Source organism: Manis pentadactyla, chromosome 7 (assembly GCF_030020395.1).
Source record: "Manis pentadactyla isolate mManPen7 chromosome 7, mManPen7.hap1, whole genome shotgun sequence".
NCBI classification, from domain to species: domain Eukaryota; kingdom Metazoa; phylum Chordata; class Mammalia; order Pholidota; family Manidae; genus Manis; species Manis pentadactyla.
Window position 1 is genome coordinate 102,405,599 of NC_080025.1, and position 25,362 is coordinate 102,430,960.

The 25,362-nt window shown below is 39.6% G+C and overlaps 1 protein-coding gene across 1 annotated transcript in view; it reads right to left on the minus strand.

The window, feature by feature from the left end:
* CPVL (carboxypeptidase vitellogenic like) overlaps positions 1-24,752 on the minus strand; it is a 130,550-nt gene extending 105,798 nt beyond the window's left edge. Inside the window, 3 exon segments of the mRNA XM_036897475.2 lie at positions 258-376; positions 6,718-6,906; positions 24,521-24,752. Coding sequence (XP_036753370.2) covers positions 258-376; positions 6,718-6,906; positions 24,521-24,752 — 540 coding nt within the window.
* Positions 24,753-25,362: the final 610 nt, after the last annotated feature.

The following is a 25,362-nucleotide window of genomic DNA, read 5'->3' on the forward strand; positions in this document are numbered from 1 at the left end:
AGAAGGTAGTAGTATTAATATTCTGAATAAGGCTGAAAGGAATTCAAAAGTTGGACCTTTCCTGCAAACATTTGTTTCCTGCATATAAACAGGAACATCTTACAGAGTCATCGGCACTTATTATTAGAAAACAAAATCTAAAAGATTAACAAACAACACCAAACCATAGGCTTGTTTGTAGGCTAACACTTCCAGCTGGGGCAGCAAAGTCAGCTCTTGAGGGTCAGGGTCCTGTGAGGACGCTGTCACAGGCCTACCTGAGCAGGAAAGAACCAGAAGAAAAGGTTGCTGTTGTAAGTCTTATTCACAGTGAGGTAGCCAGTGAAACTCTTGCTGTTCCATCCAGGGAAAGGAGCAACCAGGCTCAGGTGTTTTCCTAGTGTGGGAAAAATTTACCCAAGGATTAGAGAAATAACGTAGCATTAGCCATCTCTATCCCAGCCAGACTTCTCCCAGGGGTCAGGTCTGGGATGGAGTGATCAAAGAGGCTGCAAAGTGACTTGCATGAGAGCACTTACGTAGCAAATTCCAGGCTGCCTGGTCAATTCCATGTATTTGACATTTACAACTTAGCCAAAAACAAGTGACATTTTTAAGATTTTTTTTTTTTTTGCTTCAGTCCCAAAATATAGTTTATGTGCTATAGAATAAGAATTTTTTTAAGAAGAAAAACACCTATCCTCAGCTCCACTCTAAAAGGTAAACCAAGGTATTCACATTGAGCCACGTGGCAGGCCAGGGCAGGATAAAGCAATGAGTAGGAAAGAAATGGAGAAGGAACAGCAAATAAGGAGCAGGGAGTGGTGGGGAAGTAGAAAGAGAATCTGGACAAAGAAGAGTCTGTTAGCGGTGACAAAGCAAGTGTCCCCAATCAAAGCTACTCATTCAAGAAAAGTTATTTAATTCTGAAACATAGTAAGTTGGAGACTGGTAGAGAAAAGTAGGTGAGGAAGCTTGATCCATCACACATGTCATTAACTAAAGATGCCTTCAGTGGGGTGCCGAAGCCCACAGTCTGGAGTGGGTGCCGATTGCTAGCATCTGCTCCCAATGTGGCATTCCTCAACATCACTGAGAGGGTGCCGTAAGCCACGGTGAGAACATTTACAGTCAGGGAGCAGTGCTACAAATCAGGCCCTGATACCCAGAGCTGCTTGCTCACCTATTACCAGCACACCACTGCTTTGGGACTACATGCTCCCCTTTTTAAATGGATCTCCCCAAAGGGAAAACATGGACCCTTTTCCCTAGTACTTTGTTGATCCTAGTGCTACTTCTGTGAGGCTTTGAGAAGTTATTTCATCTCTCTGTGCCTCAGTTTCTCATCTACAAAAGGTGGGCAACCTTCTGGGTCAACAGGAATAAGAGTCTGCTTGTAAAACCCATAGAAAAGAAGCTGGCTTGGAGGGAGCACAGCTATGGTTACCTGCAAAATGATTAGGTGCAGGGGAACCTGGGAGCATAGGAGGTGGCGGGGACAAAGGAAAGGTCTCAGTGGGCAGTTTCCAGGTGGGTGCTGCTAGGCTAGCACAACAGGAAGAGCGTGGGTTTCCAGACATGGCAGACCTGGATTTGCAATCCTGACAAGGCTCCCTAGCAAGTTCATCTCTCTGAACCTCTATTCCTTTTGTGCAAATGGGGATACTGATCCCCCCTCCTGGGGCTCTGTGTCAGGATCAAATGAAAAAATGCATATGAGCCCTTAGCATTAGGGCTGGACAGAAAGCAGAGGGCTCAGACAGAGGGAGGCATGATCAGCATTAGCTCCTGAGCCACCCCCTGTGCAGCCCAGCAAACTGCCTTTTCCCTGCTCAGTGCAGCTCCCCCAGGGAGGATTGCGTATCTGAGCCAACTCCTCTAGCTCCTGCCTTTCTCTACCCAGGGAGACCCAGGCCTCTCCACCAGAAAAAGGCAAAGGAAAAAGAGAGAAAGGAAAAGGGAGATGTTCCAGGGGAAGTGGTGTGTGCCAGCCCTCCTGCCACCCGCACACTGCCCTCCAACAGGCACTGTTGCTTCCTTCTCCCCTTCTTTGCTTCTGCTTTCAATTAGCCCAAAGAAGGGCTACCCTCCAGAGTTGAGAAGCCTTTAAAACACTGTAGGGGGCCATTTGAGATATAATAGGCATATAACATTATATTGGTTTAGTACATCAGTACATGATTCGATATTTATATGTATTAGGAAATGATCACCCCAATAAGTCCAGTTAACATCCATTACCAAAGAGTTACAGAGTATTTTTCTTGTGATGAGAACTTTGAAAATCTATTTTCTTAGCAGCTTTCAAATATGCAATAGCATGTTAACCAGAGTCACCATTCTGTACATTACCTCTGCATGACTTACTTCCTTTATAACTGGAAGTTTGTACCTACAACACTTTTGAAGTATTCTTCACAAAAATATTAATCTTCTCAAAATCAGAGATTCCTCCCTCCCCGCAAAAAAAGGAGAGTAATGAGCTGAAGACCGACGGGTTGGCAATGAGGGAGATGTGAATCACAGAGAAGTGAGTGGGCTGTAGAGGGTTCGAGAAAGAAGTCAGAGGAAAATGAGAAAGGCCAAAAGAGAATGAGAAGAAGATAAACTATAATAGAAAGGAGCTGGAGGGAATGGAATATAGGAGGGGAATGATTCGATCGATCTATCTCCCAGAAACCGACCACAGGGTCTGCTGGCCTGCTCTGAAAATGTCTCAGATGTTCACCCAGGGCAACTTTCTGAGGATTCCAAAGTTGTTTCTTGGCTACCTTGTACTCACTCAGGTCCATTTTCTACCTTCCCTTCTAGATCAGGAGCTACTGGAAAGCAGAGAATTTATCTTGTTTTTCTTTGTACCCAACAGGACATCGCAGGCTGATTTTCACACTAAAAGGCATTTCATACATACTTTTTGATGAATGAATGTTAATGAATGGATAAATGAATGAATCAACTAAAACCTGGCACATTGACAATGCACTGGGATTAGTTTCTTTCTACAAAAACCTGCTAAGGAAGGTAGGCCTCATCAACATCTTAAGAAATTTCGATGATCTTTTCTCTGGCCTGCAAAAACATGTTTCTCCCTGTTTCAAGTGTTAAATTTCCTTTAATCAAGTCTCAGAAAAATAATTAGAAGTTCTTTCAACTAAAATGACTTTTTAATGTTTTCAAATGTTCTGTTCATTCTTCTCGAACCTACTAATGGAATGTGGAAAACAAACCCCCAAGATGTAGGAGTTTCTTTCTTCCTGGAACCATGACTCACAATATAAATGTTCAAAACAGCTAAGAAAAGGAAAACTGTTTTCTTTGAAGTGATTTCACTTCCTCATTATTGACTGTGGTTGTGATATTAACACTTTCCAAAAGATTGGAGGGTGACCAAATAGGGCCTTGAGCCAGCTAGTCAGGGTGCACTTGAGATTTGCAAAGACTCAGGTCATCATCAGTAACAAGGAACTACCAGACCATAAGGAATCATAAATTAAGCCCTATTGGCAAATTATTCTTTAAAGTTTGTAAAAAAGCAGTATTTGTAAACATGTTAAAATTTGCCTCCTATATTAATTTTGTTTCAGAGCAGAAGGGTTTATTCCAGCTGCAGAAAAAGTAGACATGCAGTTACATAAAACCAAGCCAGCTAATTAGGGATTAAAAAAACTAAAATTTCCCTTGTCTTTTTGTGAATTACTGTTTATCTCAAAAATGTTCCGTTGTGATATTAAGATCCACATTCCTAAGGTTTTGACAGACTCAATAAACAAAAGGGACTTAGGGGAACAAGCTGACCATCTGCCCAGAGCTTCCTGAACTTTCAATAAAGCGGATGAATACAATTATCCTTAATTACGTTATCAGGGCTGCATTTGAATACCCAGATGTACCAGATTTTGGTTCAGCCACTTAAAATTCCATTCAAAGATTTTGTGTAACAGAACTTTAGTAAATGACATTATATCACATTTACTATTTTAAATGTTGTCACTCATCAGACGGTGATCTATCAGACTTCGCACAGAAGGACAGAGGATGAAACTACCTCCCAGAGAATCTTTCTTTGCTACTGCTCATGATTGTCACAGGGAAATGCTCATGGGCAACACATACAGGAATGGGAGGGATGGTGACAACCTCTGAGATGAATTTCTCCATATTCTTTTCACTTGGTGCTACCAGATGTATGATAGAGACATACTATTGTCACTTTCACTTAATGCCTTTGTTTAAGCTGTTTTCCTCCCTCAGTATACATAGGTCCTTTTCTATTTACCCAAATCTTACCCAACACCCTCAAGTCTAGAGCTGGTCTCATAGCACAGTGGTTCACACCTTTGGCTCTGGAGTCAGCAGAGACAAGTTTTAAATGGCCCTGGGCAAAATATTTAATTTCTCTGGGCCTCAGTTTTCTAGTCTGTAAAATGGGAATAATAATCATGCTCTGAAGATCAAATGAGCTAATGTGTGTGTAAAACACAATGCCTGGTACAAAATTTAAATTCTACAAACATTTGTTGAGTGCCTATTACATACAGAGCACTAGGTACTGGGGATGTAATTACTAAACATTAGCTATTTGTTATTTTTACTACTACTGCTGTTATTACTATTTTCTTCCTAGACTATGCCAACCAATGGAATAGCTATCTTCTCAAAATTTCCAGTATGTCTACCTCAAATGTAATGCTTTAGTATTTTAGTAGACACTACCTTATTCCTTTGCTTGCTGCATGTGCATCTGGTCATTCCAAAAGAGCACAAGCCTCTTAAACAGAGGAAAATAAATTATAGCAGGCATATCCAGAGCAGAAGTCAGGAAATTTGATCCCTAAACGCATCTCTGCTTCAGTTAACTGGCAAGTCATGTAAGGTATTTGGGTCTTAAATTTCTTATCTGTGGATTGGCAGGGTTGCTTCTGAGTATTTAGCTCCTTTTCAGGTCTATATTAAATGATTTCTTTTGATGTATTGTTAATGAACATAACCTAAGCCACCAGTAACCACTTAGTGAGAAAGCCCAAATGAATGCATGTGATCCATTTTGTAGAATTTGAATCAATGATATTGTGCCTCATATGTGTCTAGGAATATAAGCCTGTACCGTTGCGCTACCATCTTTTCATGATATTCCTACGTCAAGTACAAATGAGTGTCTTTTTTAAAAAAAGAATAACTACATTCTATGCGTACATTATCACTGACTCCATCATCAAATGTCTACTACAAATGTACTGACCACATTATCAAAGTTTTTCATCTTTTTTGGGAAAGAAACGGTGAAACATGGAGGCATTGTATATTTCAGAAAAAGACATATATGACCAGGATTCACATACCCCCTTAAGATATGAGAGTATTTTAGAATTTAAGCCAAACAAACAAAAACAAAAATGATGACACTCTCCTGGCATGAGAACATTTCAGATGAAGAAATGTTGCTTCAATTTAAATTTCCATACAGTGTATATAGATTTATTTTTGATCTTTAAAATGATCATTTCCCTGAAATTTCTAGTATCACTTCCACTGTCATCACTTCCATGACATCTACCAACCTACTGAGATCTATTCAACTCTACCTTCCCACTTGTGATTAAGGATAAACTTTGGTGCTCTGAAGCAAGCGCCATGCTTCCCTCTATGTGCCAGATTCCGTGTCTCTCACCTACTTAAACAAAGTGCTCTTGAAATAGTTGCCCCCACCCCAGTCAACTTTACTTTCCCCTCCACTGATGGATCATAACATTGAGCAAACACTTTATCTCTTATCCTCTTAAAGACCCTTCCTGACCCCATAGCTCTCTCTAGCTGCCACACCATTGCTCGGCTTCCTTTACAAAGAGCTCCTCAGAAAAACTGACTATATACTATGTTATAGTTCAGGAGCCTACTGAGGTCCAGGATGATTAAGCAATTTATCTACATGGTGATTTACCTAAGCATGAAGAAGCATTCAGAGCAGAGGCGGGTCATAAATTTTGCCTCTGATGACATCAAATGACAACTTTTTCCCATTAATACTAATAATAGAAAAACCCCACCATCTCTAAATAAATAAAAGTCATTTGCAAACAAAAAAAAAAACATTCCGAGAGCAATTTACAGGCTATAAAGAGTTTTGACGTGCATTTTCTCATCTGAGTCTTATAACATCCCTGTGACTTCGGTAAGTTGTTTTATCTCCATCTTACTAATGAGGAAAAGGAGGCCTAAAAGTTTTGGGCAACTTGTGGGAGAAGGGTTCTAGCACAGCGGCTGTGAGCGTAGACCCTGGAGTGAGGCTGTCCGGGTGTTGACTCCTGCATCTACCAGCTGATATCTGTGTGACTCTGGCTAGTAAATTAATCTTTTTCTGCTTTAGTTTTTCTTGTGTGTAAAATGGATACACCTCCCTTGGTTGAGATGCTTAAATGAGTTTATGTAGACTGCCTGGGACCATACCTGACACAGAGGAAGTTCTAAGGTTAGTATTAACTGTGCTAAGTGCCCTGTTGTGGGCAGGCACAATATTAGTTTTATAAACAGAGGTACAGGGGCTCCACTACTAGACAATCTGTGCCTGAAGAACTCTCATTTTAGCTCAAAACCTCTGATAATACATGACATCAGATCATTAATAGTTGAAATAAAACAATTGAGTAAAAATACTGGAATGTATTTTGGATCCTGTAAGATAATTGCTTAAAAAAAAAACTGTTGAAAGTATTCCAGTGGTTTTCTGATTTAATTACTTACCTTTTGCAGAGTTCCCAGCTTCAATATAGTGAGTAAGAAACAATGGCTGTCCTACATACCCCTTATGTGGTTTGGAAGTCTGGTTATGTTTGTACATGGAGCAAAATAACCCTTCACCACCAGGGCTGGGCATCAATAGGAGCAGCAAAACAATCACCTTCCACCTGGCACCAACCAGTCCCTCTAGGCCTAGGATGGAAACGGTAACATTCCACAAGTGAATCAAAAGAGTAAATATTTACCTATCTCTTTTACATACAACACGTTCACTTTTGCACTCTGAAAAAAAAAATGTGTAAAGGCCCTTTGCTGAGCACCTCGGATACCACCTGAATAAGACAGATCCAACCCCTGCTCCCCTGAAGTTACAAGTCCAGGGGGAGGCCATGTTCAAGGGATTGACAATGTAACTGGAGAAGCAATTTTTATTTCTAAAATGGTGGTCTGGAAAGTAAATCTAATACAGGCTTAGATAAAGCCTCAAGACAACAAGGACCCTGTGACTGATCACCACAGGAGTGGTATGGACAGTGAGCCACTACAGGAGGGCAGAGGCCTGAAAACAGTCTCAGGTTGAGAGAGCCTAGGAAGGTCCTTCCCACGGTCAGAGGTGGGTAAAAGGTGGGTGGGACTCAGAAAACCAAGTGAAACAGGAAAGTCATCCTGGTGGGTGGGGTAGTTTGAGCAAAAGTGAGGCCTCAGTTGTCCAGTGGGCACTTTGAAGGGAAACTTAAAACAAAATGGATTTCTGGTTAACCGCCTCTCTCTCACAAATCACTGAACTGCATCCAAGAACAAAACAGAAGAGAGGGATGATCCTACAGCTATGTTCAGGTCTCTGCCCCTATGGCTAGCTAACAAATTAAGAATTAGGCCTCAAACTTTATTAACACAAAGCCCTCCAAGGATCTTCAGATCTGTTGTTTGCTTCAAGTATTCATCTAGGCTGATAATACTAATGGCTTACAATTGTATGTTTTCCCCAAATTTGTAAATAAACATGCAAATTGTATTTACAATGGGCCTTCCTATGTTATTTAGCTGTTTTGAATATCCTAATAACTTAGCCAGGAAAATAAGGATTGCTATCACTAATTTTAGATAATGAAAACTCGACTCAAAGGACTGCCTTATCCATTAGAACATGCTGCACTTGGTCAGGGCCAGGACTGGGGTAATGTGAGCCAGATGCAGACATAGGATCAGATCACATCTTTCTCTAAATTTTGATGTTTTGTTCATCATGGATTTTTTTTGCCTGAATTTTGATTTTTTTAAAAGTATTGCACTGAAGTACTATTTATCTTGATTATTGTGGGTTTTTTTTCTTTTTGGCACTCTCTTATGTTTTACACCGAAGGCAGGAGTTTTGCTTGCTTCACCTCAGTCCTGACCCTTGGCATATGGTACTTACATCTGTGCTATTACACTATTCTGAGCTACTGCTGTTTAAGAATGATCCACATTCCTAACTTTGGAGTCAAAGTAAACTACATGAAATGAGTAAATACTCCGCTCACTCAGATTTTTGGATGCAAAAAGACATACACAATTATGCAAATATAATGCTTTTGATTGTTCAGTGCTTTAAAATACCAAGCCATTAAAACATCTTAAAAACACAAGTGTGTAAAAATCTATTAACCACAAGCCTAACACAACCCAATTTGAGATAATATTCAAATACCAGTTGTAGCAAATTTAAAAAGCTTTTCAGGCATATTTCCCAATAAGACAAAAGTTTATCATTACAATTTGATTGAATATATAATACTTGTCATGTCATTCATGGTGAACTTAATAAAATTCCCCATTCTTCAGGTAAAGCCCAACCAAATACAGAATGTAGCTAAAAAAGTGCTTTTGCCTGCCTGAAGTGTTCTCTTCTCCCCCACACTCCCAACACCACTGTAAAGCAGGGGCAAATCTGAAGAAAAAGAAAAAAATTGCTTGTGCCTAAAATAAGGAACAAAATACATTTAGGAGCTGAAATTAGGTCCAGGAACCATGATGGCACGCATCAATGTTTTCTTTTAATTATGTGAACCTGTTACACTGATGTTTTACTCATACTACTTTCAAGGAATACTAGAAATCAACAATCTTACTCTCTCACTGATTCAGGAAAAAAAAAAAGAACTGTGGTATTAAAAAAATACTGGACAAAGCTCTTTCCGTAAGAAGTTCTTTCCTGGCAGCAAGACAAAACTAATCATGGCATCTAATTTTCACTCTTCCTGCAGCAGCCTCCAGCCCCCTTTAATGGATGTCATTAATATTTAAGTAACCAGGGTAGTTACAGCACTTCCTTTGTAAGCAGATGTTGACTCTAAGATGTTAAAGAGAGAAAGAGGTAAAACTGGTCTTGTTTTAATTGACATAAGTCTAATAACATAAAAGTAAGAGTTGGGTCAATTTTGCAGACCTCATTAACATTTAATCAAGTAACTATTAGCGTCGTGGTTTCCCATGTTGGTGAATTAGAGCAACGCCTTACTTCATTTCAGTTTACATTTCGCGGTCAGAATTCCTGCACTGTGCTTAGCTGTCATCTCTCCTAATGAAAATGAAAATGATTATCATGAATGGAGAAGTGTGTTTTTTCTTAACATCCTTCTTAAATGTTTTTGCTTATCCTAAATCTGTCTGAATATTTTTATTGATTAAATATTTGTAGAGTACTTTCTAAACAAAAAAGTCCGTGCCAGAAGCTATTGCCCACAGAAAGTAAATTTTATTTATTTTATTTACCATAAATTTTATCATATGACTATTTGAAAAAAATGAAAACATTGGTGCTATTTCCAGTTCAAATATATCATACTGAAGGGTTTGCAAACAGTTCCTCTTAACAAACGTTTAGAAACAGAACAAAATCTAGGCAAATATATTCCAAGCAATATTGACAGAATCAAATAAGCTAAAGGTCAAAAGTATATGATTTTCTGAAATTGTCTTCCTAAACTTTAAATATTACAGTTGGAAATTGTGTGTCCAATCTATAATTTTTTGATTAACAAAACTATTTATCACTGTGTTCTTTAGAATACAAAAACTGTCAACAGTGTAAACAATTTAACATACATAAATCACTATACACCAAAAAGACAGACTTATATACAATCAAATAAAATGTCTATACCGAGAATGTTTTAGAAATTATACTAAAATATTAGGTAAGTCAAAGCAGGCTATTAAATCAGATATATGATACTTTTTCCATATTTAATACTTCAAAGAACTTCTAAATTCTCTATAATAGCTATTCTTATAATCAGAAAAAAAAAGCTCTTGGTTTTGCTTTTTTTAAGGCAAAGTGAAGCAGGTGATAGGGCAAAAAAATGCTTCTTCCTTACTCTTCCTTACTACCTGGTTATGATCTCTTGTGTTTCCTAAGAGTAAGGTTCTGTTTGTTCTTTTAGAATAGGTTCTTCTTCCTCTAACATTCTGTGAAGATGTGTCCAGATCTCCTAAAGAGAACTTCAGAGACCCAAGGTAAATTTTCTCTTTGGTACATTAGGAGACCCTGAGTAAATGTGAGATGTCGCTTTAATAATAATTACTCTTACCATATTTGTATTTAATACTGCCTGGAGTAGAGCCCATAACAAATGTGTATATAATTGGTATTAAAAAAACTGTTGAACTGATGGGTCTAAATAATAAATCATATTTTAGACATACATGATATATTAGATGTTTATGTGGCCCAATTCCTTGATCTTACAGACTAGAAAACTGGAGCCAGAGAAGTAAGTGAGTGACTAACTTAAGATTATATCATTGTTGAGCAGTAGGCCAAGACACAAAGCCAGGATTCATTTAAGGTTTGAATCCACTTTCCACTCTCCCATCTTTGGTTACAATTATATTTGGATATTCTAACTTACCGTATCAAAAGAAAATAACAGCCTATAAAAAAAAAAAGAAAAGAAAGAAAATAACAGCTTATAATAGTCCTAAACCACTTTCACAGCTTTTTCGAGCATTTAGTAAAAAGATAATATATAAACGAATGAACAGAAACATTATTAAGTAAACTTTTCTAGAGAAATTTAGTTCTTAGAAACTCTTTGCACTAAGCTATGTCCTGCCATAACTCATTCAATGAACCTTGGGCAACACAAGAATTTTTCTGGATTCTAGTTGATGTGTTAAAATCAATTATTAGTGGATATACAATGGGGAAATGACAGCCTCTTCAACAGCTGGTATTGGCAAAACTGGACAGCTACATGTAAGAGAATGAACCTGGATTATTGTTTAACCCCATACACAAAAGTAAACTCGAGATGGATTAAAAACTTGAATGTAAGTCATGAAACCATAAAACTCTTATAAGACAACATAGGCAAACATCTCCTGAATATAAGCATGAGCAACTTCTTCCTGAATGCATCTCTTTGAGCAAGGGGAACAAAAGCAAAAATGAACTTATGGGACTATATCAAACTGAAAAATTTCTGTACGGCAAAGGACACCATTAACAGAACAAAAAGGCATCCTACAGTATGGGAGAATATATGTGTAAATGACATATCCGACAAGGGATTAATATCCAAAATATATAAAGAACTTACACGCCTCAACACCCAAAAAGCAAATAACCCCATTAACAAATGGGCAGAGGATATGAAGAGACAGTTCTCCAAAGAATAAATTCAGATGGCCGACAGACACATGAAAAGATGCTCCACATCACTAATCATCAGGGAAATGCAAATTAAAACCACAGTGAGATATCACCTCACACCCAGTAAGGATGGCCAGCATCCAAAAGACTAAGAACAACAAATGCTGGCAAGGATGTGGAAAAAGGGAACCCTCCTACACTGCTGGTGGGAATGTAAGCTAGTTCAACCATTATGGAAAGCAATATGGAGGTTCCTCAAAAAACTAAAAAATAGAAATACCATTTGACCCAGGAATCCCACTCCTTGGAATTTACCCAAAGAATACAACTGCTCAGATTCAAAAAGACATATGCACCCCTATGTTTATCACAGCACTTTTTACAATAGCAAGTTATGAAAGCAACCTAAGTGTCCATCAGTAGATGAATGGATAAAGAACAGGTGGTACATATATACAATAGAATACTATTCGGCCATAAGAAAGGAACAAATCCTACCATTTGCAACAACATGGACGGAGCTGAAGGACATTATGCTCAGTGAAATAAGCCAGGCAGAGAAAGACAAGTATCAAATGATTTCCCTCATTTGTGGAGTATAACAATGAAGCAAAACTGAAGGAACAAAATAGCAGCAGACTCAGAGACTCCAAGAATGGACTAGTGGTTACCAAGGGGAGGGATGTGGGAAGGTGGGTGGGGAGGGAGGGAGAAGGGGATTGAGGGGTGTTATGTTTAGTACACATGGTGTGAGGGGTCACAGAGAGAACAGTGTAGCACAGAAAAGGCACATAGTGAACCTGTGGCATCTTACTACACTGATGGACAGTGAATGCATTGGGGTATGGGTGGGGACTTGATAATATGGGTAAATGTTGTAACCACATTGTTTTTTTCATGTGAAACATTCATAAGAGTGTATATCAATCATACCTTAATTTTAAAAAATCAATAATTAGATTTCCAGGAACTTCAAAAGCCAGTTGTTAAAATATAGCTATTGTTAAAAATTAAACTATAAAAACTTGCCATTAAATAAGTTATATTAAAAAAATATAAGTAATAAATACTCAAAACTCATCACTTCCTAAGTATCCTACATTTTATTATCATCTGTGCTCTGGAGTTAAGGTTTTTGGGATTGTTTGGTGGACAGATTATATAATGGTTTGCTCTTACGCATTTCTTTCCATCTCTGTTCAGTAACATCTTGTTAGTAGCTTGAAATCAGCCATGGTGGGAGTATTTGCATCACAGAAATCAGCAAACACCACACATCAGGACTTTTCCTACCCACTGAGAGCCAGTTGTTAAACATTTACCTGTGCATTTGGTCTCATGTTCCATATTTGAAAGATGAGCTAGAAACTACTTTCCATCAACTCATATTCAATTCCAATTGACATGATCAGCAGAAGAGACACAAGGGAAAATCCTGCCATTTGTCATCTGTGTGTGGAAGCAACCAAAAACATGTCCAGATGTGCAAGGCCTCAGGACAGGAAAACTGAAAAAGCCACTGGAAGGTGTTATTTTCTATCAATGAAAAAAGAATCAAAAACAAAATCCAGAATGAGGACAAAGAAACAAAGAACAAATGTTTCAAGTTGCCCCATTGTCCTCCTCTCTCCTTCCCATGTCTCCATTTTATATTAAAGATTATTCCAATTAAAAGATAAAAATCATTCATGTAATAAATACCATAGTTGCAATTAAAATATTTTGAGTCCTTTCATATTTAATAGTTTTAGTAGCTCCAACATAATAAAAATATTCCCCTCAACAAACAAAACAGGGCAACTGTGAGCAGACACTTTCATGAAATCTGCAATAAAAGAAAGGTATCAGAAAGTGTTTTTATTTTTAAAAGAGTCAATCACTCCTTGAGATTCCTCAAGCATATCCAGAGCATTAGAATCCTGTAATAAAGGCCTGTTGTGCAGCCCTAGAATTAAATACCAACCCAAATCCCAAATCTAGCTATTTTGCTAAAGGATTTCCAAGCAAACAAATGGTCAAAGAAAACCTTTATTTTGAGGGATTCATAATTCATTTTCCTTAAGACATCATTTTAATTTCTAAAATTGATATTTGAAGCATTCTTTACCCAGAGAGGACATAATACATGACACACAAGGTAATGGGCAACATTTTCCTGAGGTGGGTGAGAATTACTTGCCTATGTCCCTTCACAGGCCACCCCTCTGGCATCAGACAGTGGGGTCCAATCTTGCTAATGAATTAGCCCTCCGCATCTCTGCCACCATGTGCTTGGACTCATAGGAGACAAACTCAAGTGATGTGATGGGTAGAGAACAGAAGGAATCAGGATGGCAAAAAATATTATCTGACACTGCAGAGGGAGCTTTACCTTGAAATCTCACTCCAACCAGAAGGAAAATTTGAGTGGGGGTAGGAAGTAAAAAGTAGACATGTCCCAAAGTGTTAATAACGGTTTTGAAAGAGACTAGCCACATGATCAAAGGCATCATTGTGATAATGACACCAGTAATGACTACCAATTAGTGGGTGCTCTCTATGGACAAGGAACTGTGCTAATTGCTTTCTATTTTTATTTCTAATCTTTATGGGGTAGGTACCATTATCAGCTCATTTTACAGATGACAAACTGATCCTCAGAGACTTTAAGTTACTTGCCCAGCTTCACACTGCTAGTAAGTGACAAAGCAAGGAGGGGAGGCCAATCTAATCAATCTCCAAAGACCATCCTATAGTCCAAGTACCAGCATCTCCAAAATGTTCTGTGTGGGACAGGGGTCCTCCTCCTTATATAGGTAAACTGGGAATTAATAACATTCTTATATCCCTGCAGAATTAAATAATTATGTTGTGGAGAAGGTCTTCTGTAAATAAATCTGATAAAACTTTAGCCAGTATTTCCCAAACCAACAATTTTTGATCAGGAAAACTTTTTTAATTCTTGTATAATAACTAAAAATTTTATGAAACACTGTGAGCTTTATTCACTCAACAAAACATGGTGGAAGAACACCTCCACCTTAGACCTTTCCACCTCCATATGCCCTCAGAGAAGTATGTGGGCTAACACTTCAGTTAGTGGTCAGAAAAATCTTCTCTGGGTGGAGCCAACTTGGAGGGAAAGTGGAAAGGCCCTGAGGTGCAAATGAGTTTTGTTTGTTGTTGGTTGATGGGAGCACAATGAAGGAAGGAAGTAGTCTGTGATGAGTTTGGAAGGTGGTCAGGGCCAAAACACTAGTCGTACCTGTATTCAGTTGTATTAGCATTTTATTCAAATTGCAGTGAGAGACCCACTGGAGACATTTAAGTAAGGAAGTAATACAGTCTAATCAGAATTGTGAAATATGAAAGATTCCTCTGGTTGTTATCTAGCCAGTGGACTTTAGGAGAATAAGGATGCAACCAGGATACTGATCAGGTAGCAAAAATCCTGGGGAGACAATAAAGGCTGGGGCCAGAGAACAGAAGTGGCAGTGATAAGAAGTAATCAGCTATATTTTGTAGTCAAACCCACATATTTGTAGTCAAATATGAAGTATTTGTTCATAGACTGGATATAATGGCAGAGGAAAAGAGAAGAAGAAAGGATGACTCCTAAGTTTTTTGCCCATAGTGAACTGCACAGATTGTTATGAGTTAAATTGTATCCCCCCAAAAGATATGTTGAAGTCCTAACCCTCAGCACTTCAGAATGTGACCTTATCTGGAAATAGTGTCTTTGCAGATGTAATCAGTTAAATCAGAATGAGGCCATACTGGATTAGTGCAGGCCTTTAATGCAATATAACTAGCCCAATATAACTGGTGCCCTTATAAGAAGAGAGAAACACAGAGAGGAGAGGGCATGCAGACAGACATACAAGGAGAGGATGGCCATGTGACAATAGGGACAGAGATTAGAGGGATGCATCTATAAGCCAAGAATTGTCAAGGATTGCTGGCAAACACCAAAAGCTAGCAGAAGCAGGAAGGATTCTCCCCTACAGATTTCAGATGGAACATGGCCCTGCCAACATTTTGATTTTGGACTTCGAGCCTGCTGAACCAGGAGACACCAAGTTTCTGATGTTTTAGGCCATCCAGTATGTGGCACTTTGTTATAGCCACACTGGGAGACTAATAATACACAGACAGCAGGACCATGCCACAGGTGGGGAAGACGTGGAAGGAGTCCACGTCTTCCCCACTAGGCAGCAAGGTATTAATATACATTTTTTTTTGAGAGGGCATCTCTCATGTTTATTGATCAAATGGTTGTTAACAGTTAACAACAATAAAATTCTGTACAAGGGACTCAATGCACAATCATTAATCCACCCCAAGCCTAATTCTCATCAGTCTCCGATCTTCTGAAGCACAACGAACAAGTTCTTACATGGTGAACAAATTCTTACATAGTGAATAAGTTCTTACATGGTGAACAGTACAAGGGCAGTCATCACAGAAACTTTCGATTTTGATCACGCATTATGAACTATAAACAATCAGGTCAGATATGAATATTCGTTTGATTTTTATACTTGATTTATATGTGAATCCCACATTTCTCCCTTATTATTATTATTTTTAATAAAATGCTGAAGTGGTAGGTAGATGCAAGATAAAGGTAGAAAACATAGTTTAGTGCTGTAAGAAAGCAAATGTAGATGATCAGGTGTGTGCCAATAAGCTAAGTATTAATCCAAGCTAGACAAGGGCAACAAAACATCCACGGATGCAGAAGATTTCTCTCAAAACAGGGGGGGTGAGGTTCTAAGCCGCACCTCTGTTGATCCCCAATTTCTCACCTGATGGCCCCCCTGCAACTGTGCCTGTCTTAGGTTGTTCCTCCCTTGAAGAATCTTACCCGTCTCTGGCTAACCAGTCATCTTCCGGGGCCATGCAGGGAAATGTAAAGTTGGTAAGTGATATTAATAGATTTTATAGGGACAAAAGTTTAAGAAAATCTGTGTTAAAGAAATTTAAATAGGCTTCTTCCTTACAGAACATCTCAGAACCTTTCACTTTTTAATGGGCAACATATTTTCATTTGACTATGACACTATTCTTTGAAAAGTCCTAAGCCTAGAAGTTTCTATAAGACATCCAGATGAGAAAACTAAGTCCTAGGTTGGTTGAATAGTTTCTCAAATCCTGGGTTAATTTTCTCAAGGCCCTACTCAGCCTTTAAATAGGAAAGCTGGAGTTTGATGCTAGATCTAGATGATTCCAAAGCCCATGTATTTTCCACATATCACTCTATACATGGCGTAATATAACAAAATCTGCTTTCATGCAACTTTTGATAAAAGCAGAACTCTGGGTAAACTGGATTATCTTGCAAACCATTTGAAAAAGTTATAGGTGCTAAAATTGCAAGTGATTTAAGTCCATGTTTATCGGCAAAGAAGTGAAAACCACATGCCCAGAAAGTTCTTCATACTGGATAGTGTACTTCCTTCAGTTTTTTTTTTTTTTTTTTGGTTTATTTTGACAAGTTTTATATGCAGAAACATTCACAGAACAATCAATATCCAATGTAGCCACTGCCTAGAATTCAAGGCTTCCTTCAGTTTTGAAAATAATTTTTGGGGGGGTGACTGAAGACCTCAGACCTTTAAGACTCATGGCAAAGGTAGCATTTCCCAGTGAGAATTTTTTTATTTTTGCTGAAGTCAATGAAGCCTATTCTTTTTAGAATCAACCTCCTCTTTGCTACCTACTTTGACTAAATTTTTCAAATAAAAAAATTAGGGAACACAATGAGGTAAATAAATACAAGGGTAAGACTGGGCCCAGTAGGTGAGATCCCAGGAAGAGTCTGTATTGTTATCATCCTAATCGTCACTCCCTGAGGTGACAGAAACTTCTTGATTACAAAATAGTATCTATTTTGTGCATAAATGCCGTGGAATACTCCCTGAGATGATTTTAGTACTTTCTTCATCTCTTTTCCACATTGCATCTCATTTGATCTTCACCACTATTCTTGAAAGGAGTTATTTCAGCTCTTCAACAGAGGTCCATGTGGGCAGAGCAACTTCCCAAGTAATGCCGGTGGCAGAGCTAGTAGACTCCAAGTTCCCTGGACCACCCACTCATTCAGCAAACAAATATATCTTTGGCTCTTGCCATGTGCCAGACTCCAATGTAGGCACACAGAACAAAAGATACAAAATGTCTGCCTTCAAGAAACTTACCATATAATGGGGAAGAGAGAGAAATGAAAGCTATTAAAATTAAAGCAGGGTGAAGAGAGAGTACTGGGGTTGAGGAGTGGTATTTTAGATCAGAGGGTCAGTGAGGGCTCCTCTGAGGAGGTGACATGTGAGCAGATCTGAAGGATCTGAGAGTTGCCTGTAAATATCTAGGGAGAAGAGAGTTCCAGGCTGGAGGAAAGTGATTGCAAAGGCTCTATAACAGGAGGCAGTGAGGACAGAAGCCAGCGTGGCTGGATCCCGGTGAGTAATGGGGAGAGTGGTGCAAAGTAGAGTCAGGGATCAGATTGTGCAAATGCTGAAAGCCAGCATGTGTTTTGGGGTCTCACTTCTTCCCAGCCCTGATGTTGATGTTTCCATCAATGGTGAGGCTGGCTTCTTGCTACCCAACTGTTCACTCCAAGGAGGGTATGGGTAAGATGTGGAAAGATTTATTTAATGCATAAATGTGGGCAAACTGGGCATGCTAGACACAACTCTTGATGTCCCCCAGGATGCAGTGTCTTCCCTCCACCCAGTGTGGGCCTGTGAATGGCTGGGAAGTCTGTTCAACTCTGGCTTCAGTCATAGGAAGTCCATTTGCCTAGAAGCAAAAGCCCCCACCCAACCCAGTTTCTCTCAGTAATAAAGGTGGTATTTCGCCCTCCATCTGCCTTGTTCGTTTGTCTTCTCAACTTGTCCAGAACTCAGGTGAGGGAAAGGAGTTTGCTGTTTTGGTGGGGGTGGGGTGGGGGGGTAGAGCGGTCCCTCCATGCCTCCAGGGGAGTGGAATTTGTGTTTTATCTTAAGTGTAATAGGCTGGAATTTTTTCCCACTGCACCCCACTATCTTTATTATCCCACAAACATTTCATCACATATGTGATTGAAGAAAGGCCTGACTAATTGTATCAGCCTCACCCACATATCCAGCATTTGAAGTCTCATACAATCAGGCTTGCCCCTACCATCCTGAAAAGTCATGAGAGCTGATTATGAGAAATTATTTCTAAGATCAAACCAACCAAAATACCTTCACACAGCTAATCAAAGGGCAACAAAGTCCCAATCAGACTATTTAGCAGGAACAAAAGAAATGTGGAACTGAATCTTTTCCTTGAAAATTTAAAAATCAAATGTGCATAGTTCCCAAGTGCACTTGAAGACACTTGGGAGACAACTGAAAAAGCCCACAGACTTGTTCATGTGGTTCTGTAGCCATGAAAACACCATCTATTATTTCTGTCAGCAGTTTCTAAAAGCAAAAAACGATTTTCACTTTCTGACTTGCTACATTCTGACTTCTGTCCATACCATCCTGCCAAAATCATTAATGATCTCCATGTTACTACATTGAAACGTTTTTATCTAATTGATTTCTCTGACATGTTGACTTCTCTGACACATGGACATTAGCCCTTTGGTAAATTTATCATTGCCTTGCCTCTGTAATCTGTGCTTTCACAGGTCTTCTAGAATGTTTTCCTTCATGGTTTCCCCTTCCTCTGCCTTCCGTTTAAATATTGGGTTTCCCAGGAGTCTGTCCCTGGTCCACAGTTTATCTCATTCCATACACACTCTCCAGAGGCTCATCACTTCTACTGACTCTTCTCACAATCATAGCTCTTCTCAAAGGCTTCACACTCATCTATCCAAATGTCTTGTGAATATGTTCACTTGAGGTCCCACGGGTATATTCAATTCAACTTGTCAAAATGGAACCTAATCCTTCTGCTAAAACTAAGTGAATTGAACACATTTGTGTCTTTCTGTTCCCTCCTGAAACCCTAAAAACTGAAAGTAAAGATATTTTTAAAAGGTATAAATCCCCTGGCCCAAGAAAATTGGAAAAACATCAGCAAATAAGGCACATCAAATTATTTGTTATTATTACATGGAAAGTGAACAGTTTGCAGAGAATGAAAGCAGAATATGAATGAGAAACAAGCTAATTCACATTACAAACCCACAGAAAGGGTCAAAATGCTAAGTACTGGATACTGTGGAAGGCTAAGGTGAGGCGCCGGGCTGGAAACAGAGGGCTTGGTGGAAGTCTGTACGGCAGGTGAAGTCTCAGGTCCCCTCCCCAACGCTGACAGAGTAAGGTTGAGACTTTGTGGAAAAATTTATTATTTGAAAAATTAAACCAGAGAAACTCTAGATGTGAGTATACGAAATACAGTAAAAGCTGGGGAGGAAGCACCCAATTGAAAACTACGAGAAAATCTACACACGGCCATGCTTCTGGCCCTTGAACACTTGGCTCCCAGAAAGCTGGCAGCAAGCACCACCTGCCTCTGTCCCTCACCCTGGACAGGAGACTGAAGGGCTCTTCTCTGGAATAATTGAATCCACTTAGAGAAAGGAACCTGTACATCCTGACTCGTGGAGTCCTCCAGTGGCCTTGGGCACTGCCAGTCGCCTCCACACAGCCAGTGAACTGCTGCCAGGTCCCTTCCACACAGTGGAGCTTCCAACTAGTAACTCTGCTTCTCAAACTTAATATATAACCGTACTGAGAGGAACCACTGGACATTGGAAGAAAGCCACTGGTTTGAAAAACAAAAACAAAAGACAAAAAAACAAACCACTTGAAAAAAAAAAAACCTCAGAAAAGACATCAAGGCAGAATAACTCTTTGAAAACAAAAAAAATATCTTTAAGGAGATAATAGAAGACACGGCACTCATTAAACAACAGAAGGACAAGAACATGCTTCTGAAATTAAAAATAGGGTACTAGCAATCTTAAAATTATGATAAAAGACAGGAACAATAAAGTCACAGAAATCCCCCTAAAAAATATAACTAAAAGAGAAAAGAGCTTTAACAAATTAGAGGAAAAATGATAAGAAAATAGGGAGATTGGTTCTGGAAGACCAACATCTGACTAAGGGGAGTTCTAGAAAAAGAAGGCAGATAAAATTAATGGGAGGAAATTATCAAAGAAATAATACAAAAACATTTAGCAGAGGTACAGACATGGTTTGCAGATATAAAGAGACCACTAATTTCTCAGATCAAGGAATGAAAAGACATAGAACAGATTCCAGAAATAAAGAGACTATCATAAACTTTTCAGAGAAAGAGAGCATGAAAGAAAAAGAGAGAAATATTACAAAAGGGAATCAAGAACCAAAATGGCATTGGATTTTTCAATAGCAGGAATAGCAGCTAAAAGATACTGGAGAAAAATGACTTCAAAATTCTAACAGGAAAGTGATTTTCAAATCAGAATTGTATATTCAGCCAAACCATCAAACAAGAGTGAGGATAAATTAATGTTCAGATATAGATATAAGGTTTCAATAAATTGATTTTTACATACCACTTCTCAGGGAGCTACCAGCACATGTGTTCCACCAAAACAAAGAAGAGAACCAAGAAAGAGAAAGACATGGGACCCCACTAACAGGGGAGCTAATGCAGGAGACAGGCACCAGGGTGACAGCCGTGGCTAAACAGCTACCAGTGCAGGCTGGAGCAGTAGGACAGGCAATCCACAGAGAAGATCCTCAATACATATAAATGACTAATACCTGAGTTTTGTAAAAAAAATCACATCCATATGGATACTTCAGTTCTGTCAGCAGGTTTGGACAGAAGTCCTGATAGTGGCACAGAAAACTAAGCAATCCAAAAAGAGGCAATTATTAACTTGATGAAGAATATAAAACTGTACAAGAAAGGCACTGCAATTAGAGTATACGACTTGGCTCAGCACTGAGCAATACTTACATGATAAAGTAAGTATTAGATATGGATTTAGAGACAACAAAAGCCCTTTGGACAGAAATGGAGGGTAAAAAAGTTGGAACATAAGGTATGTAAGAATGCTAAGTTTTCACCTTGTTTAATAGGAAGTAGGTAGAAAAGATCTCAAATTGAAAAAAAAGTGCAATTCTAAAACCAATAGATCAATAAATTGATTAAACAGATTATTTGGAAATTTGGAAGAAACAGATAAAAGAGTAAGGGAAGGAGACCTGAGAGATAAGAGAATGGTGGGAGAAGAGGACTAAAGTTTTTTATTATGAGAATTGTGATATGACTTGGACTTTTTACATCTGGATGTGAATTGGGTCAACAAAAATCAAAAATAATTATGAAGAACTCAAAAACTAAACTTATTGTCTTCTCCCCTAAATTTGTTCCTCCTTCTCTATTTTCTGTCTTGGTTAAAAACACTCTCAAAGTGCTGAAGTTACAAAGCCCTGATTTGTTCCTGACTTACCTGTCTTCCTCTTGCTGCCTTTTCACAGCCAGTCAACCACCAGTTGAATCTCTTGGGTGTTTTTCCAATTCACCCTCTCCTCTCAAACCTTACTTCAGGTCTTTATCATTACTTGCCTGAACCATTGCAAATCTCCAAGCTAATTTCTAACCCTAACCTTAACTCCTACTTAAATTAATTTCTCCACTTTTCATTTGCTATTGTCTCTTCTGTTTACTTGGGCCATGGATTTTATACCTTTTCAAATGCTGCTGCACAGCAGTAGGTAACCAACACATAGGCAAGATATAGTCATTAATAGAGAACAAATTGCAGAAAGCCTTATAGATGTGCTCAAGACTCTTAGTCCTGTAATGACTAGGAAGTACAGAGGGCTTTATAATTTGAAAAAGAAAATACTATGGCTATAGTGTGAGGATGGATTTAAACTGAAAAGACGGAAGGCAGAGAGACCAGTTAATAGACTTTTACAATAATCCAGAATAAAGATGATGGAGCCTAAAGCAGGGCAGGGCAACAGTAATGCAATGGACAGGGCAGACTTGAAAATAATTAGAAGATAAGATCAGAAGGACCTTTTGAGTGGAGAAGTATTATATGCTGAAATAGAACAGAATTTAGGTCAACTCCTGGATATGACTTAGATGGCTGAGTCGGTCATGGTACCATGAACAAATTTCTCCCACTATTTGATTTTGCCATGAATTTAACTAGCTTTAGTGCATTAGTGCGTGTATGTATGTGTATGTGCATAAGAGAGAGAAAGAGAGAATCCAATCCAAAAAAAAAGTGAAAATCAGTTCTCCTGGTGATCACATTGCTGTGTTCCCAGCAGAACACTGACAATGTTTCTACATACCCAAGGCCACACTGCAGCTGCAAAAGGACTGACAATCATTTCTTCTGAGCAGTTACTGCTTTCTTACCAATGGACCTCAGACCCACTTTTTTCTCCTACCTCCTGAATAAAGACTGCTGAGATAGTCAGTTGTTGACTGTCATGGCTACTTGATAGTAGCCAGTCCAACGGGCTACCTCCTCTCTGATGTTCCTTTGACTCAGCACAAGACCAAATCTTTCAGAGGCCTCTTCCTATGTCCCCAAGTCCTTGGGTATATGTCCTCCTTTGCTGCAGGTAGAACTGCCTACTAATACAACTACCTTTGTGTCATTTTGTCAAGTGTGTTCCTGGTGGTCTTTGGTCAATGCGCTTTAACATCCCATTTGAAAGGTGTACTTAGGCCCAGAAGAAAAGTTAGGGAGACCATAAAATATAAAGAAGAGACAATAAAGCCAGAACATAGAGTGCAGCGAGGGCACTGTTTGACAGTGAAACTAGCAAAAAAGCCTTTGCCATAATTTCTGAATGCACAATGTTTGACTACGAAAATTTTTCAATCATTCAGAAAAGTTGAAAGAATTTTACACTGTATACCCCCACCTAATTCTAGTATCATCCAACTGATAGTGACTTACTGCTAACTTTTTGCCTGGAGCTAGGCTTACCTGTAAAGACATGGAAGTCAAGAATCAAGTTAAGGAACAAGGAAGGGTTTGATTTGGCTGGAGCATAGTTTGTGAAGGGATCATGTGACTTTGATCTGGAAAGTTAAGTTGGTGTCACACTGTAGAAGACATTGAATTTCATGGCAGGAAGTTTATACGTTATCCTGGTTGCAGTTGGGAGCCATTGAAGCATTTGAAGAGGAAAGCGTTTTGTGCTTTAGAAAGCTCATGTTGGGCTGAATTAGAGTGGAGAAGACCTGAAGTCTGAGTCTTTTATTACTTTAATCTTTGAACTTGCAAATACAGAGCATGAAAGTTCAAACTCCATGGCTGCTTTTGACCAGGAAAGTTCTTACCTTTCTGAGCAGCTTACCCCTCTCTCAAGTTAATATAGATATTAATGAGCTTTACAATGAACTCTCTTCCCATTAAGAATGGGTTTCTATTTACCTTGCATATTTGGGTGCTAATAAACAAGTATCTGACGTTATCTGAGACAGTAACTAATTTCTTCCTCTCTCCTCGTCTTAGTTCCATGCATACTAGGGCAGTAGTCAACATTCAGTTTTCCCTCTGACAAATCATATGCTTTCCAAAACAAAAATAAACTAATTAACAAAACAAACAGTCGTGCTGTTTCCTTTGGGCTTTTTTTTTCAAGGGGAGTGGACTGGTAAGTCCAGCAAACTGGTTTAACACTCTTCTAAGTCATTTGAATTGCCTGTCAGTCAAAGCCCACTTAAATTGAACCCTTATTGAACCCTAGTAGAACCCCACTGTAAATTGGTTTAAAAGCTGGATTCATACATATTGTGGGGCCAATTATGCACCTCCAAAACAGCTAACATCTATAAAAGGAGAATAAAATAGCTTGTTGTTAAGAACATTTGCATTACATTTTAAAGAGTTTCCACTGTAGATTGGCCTTGGGCACAAATCTAGAAGGTCCAATCAGCTAAAGAGTCTTAACAACTGTACAGGATTTCATATGCCAAGAAAGCCAGTGCGGCATTCTTTCCCAGAAGTGTTCCAATCATATTTTGAATAACTTTCTTAAAAGTTATTTTTTAAGTTAGTAAAATGCATTTTCATTGGATTTTTTTTTTTTGCTCCTTACTTCTTGTTCTTACTCATCCCACACCAAAAAAGTAAAAAGTAGTTGGGCATTTAAGGGGAGTGGAAAAAACAAGTGTCTTTCAAATGGAGAGACTAAGCCTTAGTAAGCTTAAGTAACTTGCTCAAAGTCACTACCTAACAAAAGGCAGAACTGGGATTCGAATGCATAAATAGGCCAAAGCCCATTTTTTTCCTTGACCACCAGCTGAGCTGAAGGACACTGGATTCTCCCGTTTCACACTCGTCTCTAGGCCCCCCACTGGCTGCTACGTACTCTGCTGCAAGGACCAAATCCACCTGGCAAGGAGCTGCTTCCAGCTGTCCCGTGCCCCTGGCTTTCTTCCAGTCCTGTATTCCAGGAATAATCGTCATTCTGGTGTGCTTTCCTTACTTCGCTCAAGTGAAGTCTCCCTTTGTGGGGCGCGCTCACGTAGAAGGCATTTTCCGCTTCCACTCGGCGCCCACGAAATCCAAACAGCCCAAAGACACGTGCTTTGGGAGGGAGGGCCGCGCCCCCGCCTCACACCAGGAGTGATGAAGGACCCCACAGCCTCGCACGCCCGCTCGGCTCCGCAACTAGGAGGCGTCTGCCGGCCTGGAAGGAGCCCTGGCGTAACCGCCTCGGGCTGTGCCAGGAGGCTCCCGGAGCGTTCCCCGGGCCGGGCGCAGCCAGGGCCGTGGGCCAAGCATCCCGTACGCCACCCTGGACCCTCCAACCCGGCCACAACCACCCAACTCGCCTTAGCGCATTGTGCCTTCTCCCTCCTTGGTATCTACAGAGGGCTCCTGAGGCCACCCGCCCTTGCTCCCGCGGCGGTCCGGGTGACAAGGCGAGGACCCGCCCCGCCGGCGGCCTCCTGACCCCCGCGGCCCCGCGCACTCGCTCCCGGCAGTCGGCGCTCCTCCCGGCCCCGCGGAGCGCGCAGACCCGCGCTGCAGTTCCCGGGAGCGGGAGGAGTGAGGCAGCCTTGCCCCTCGCCTT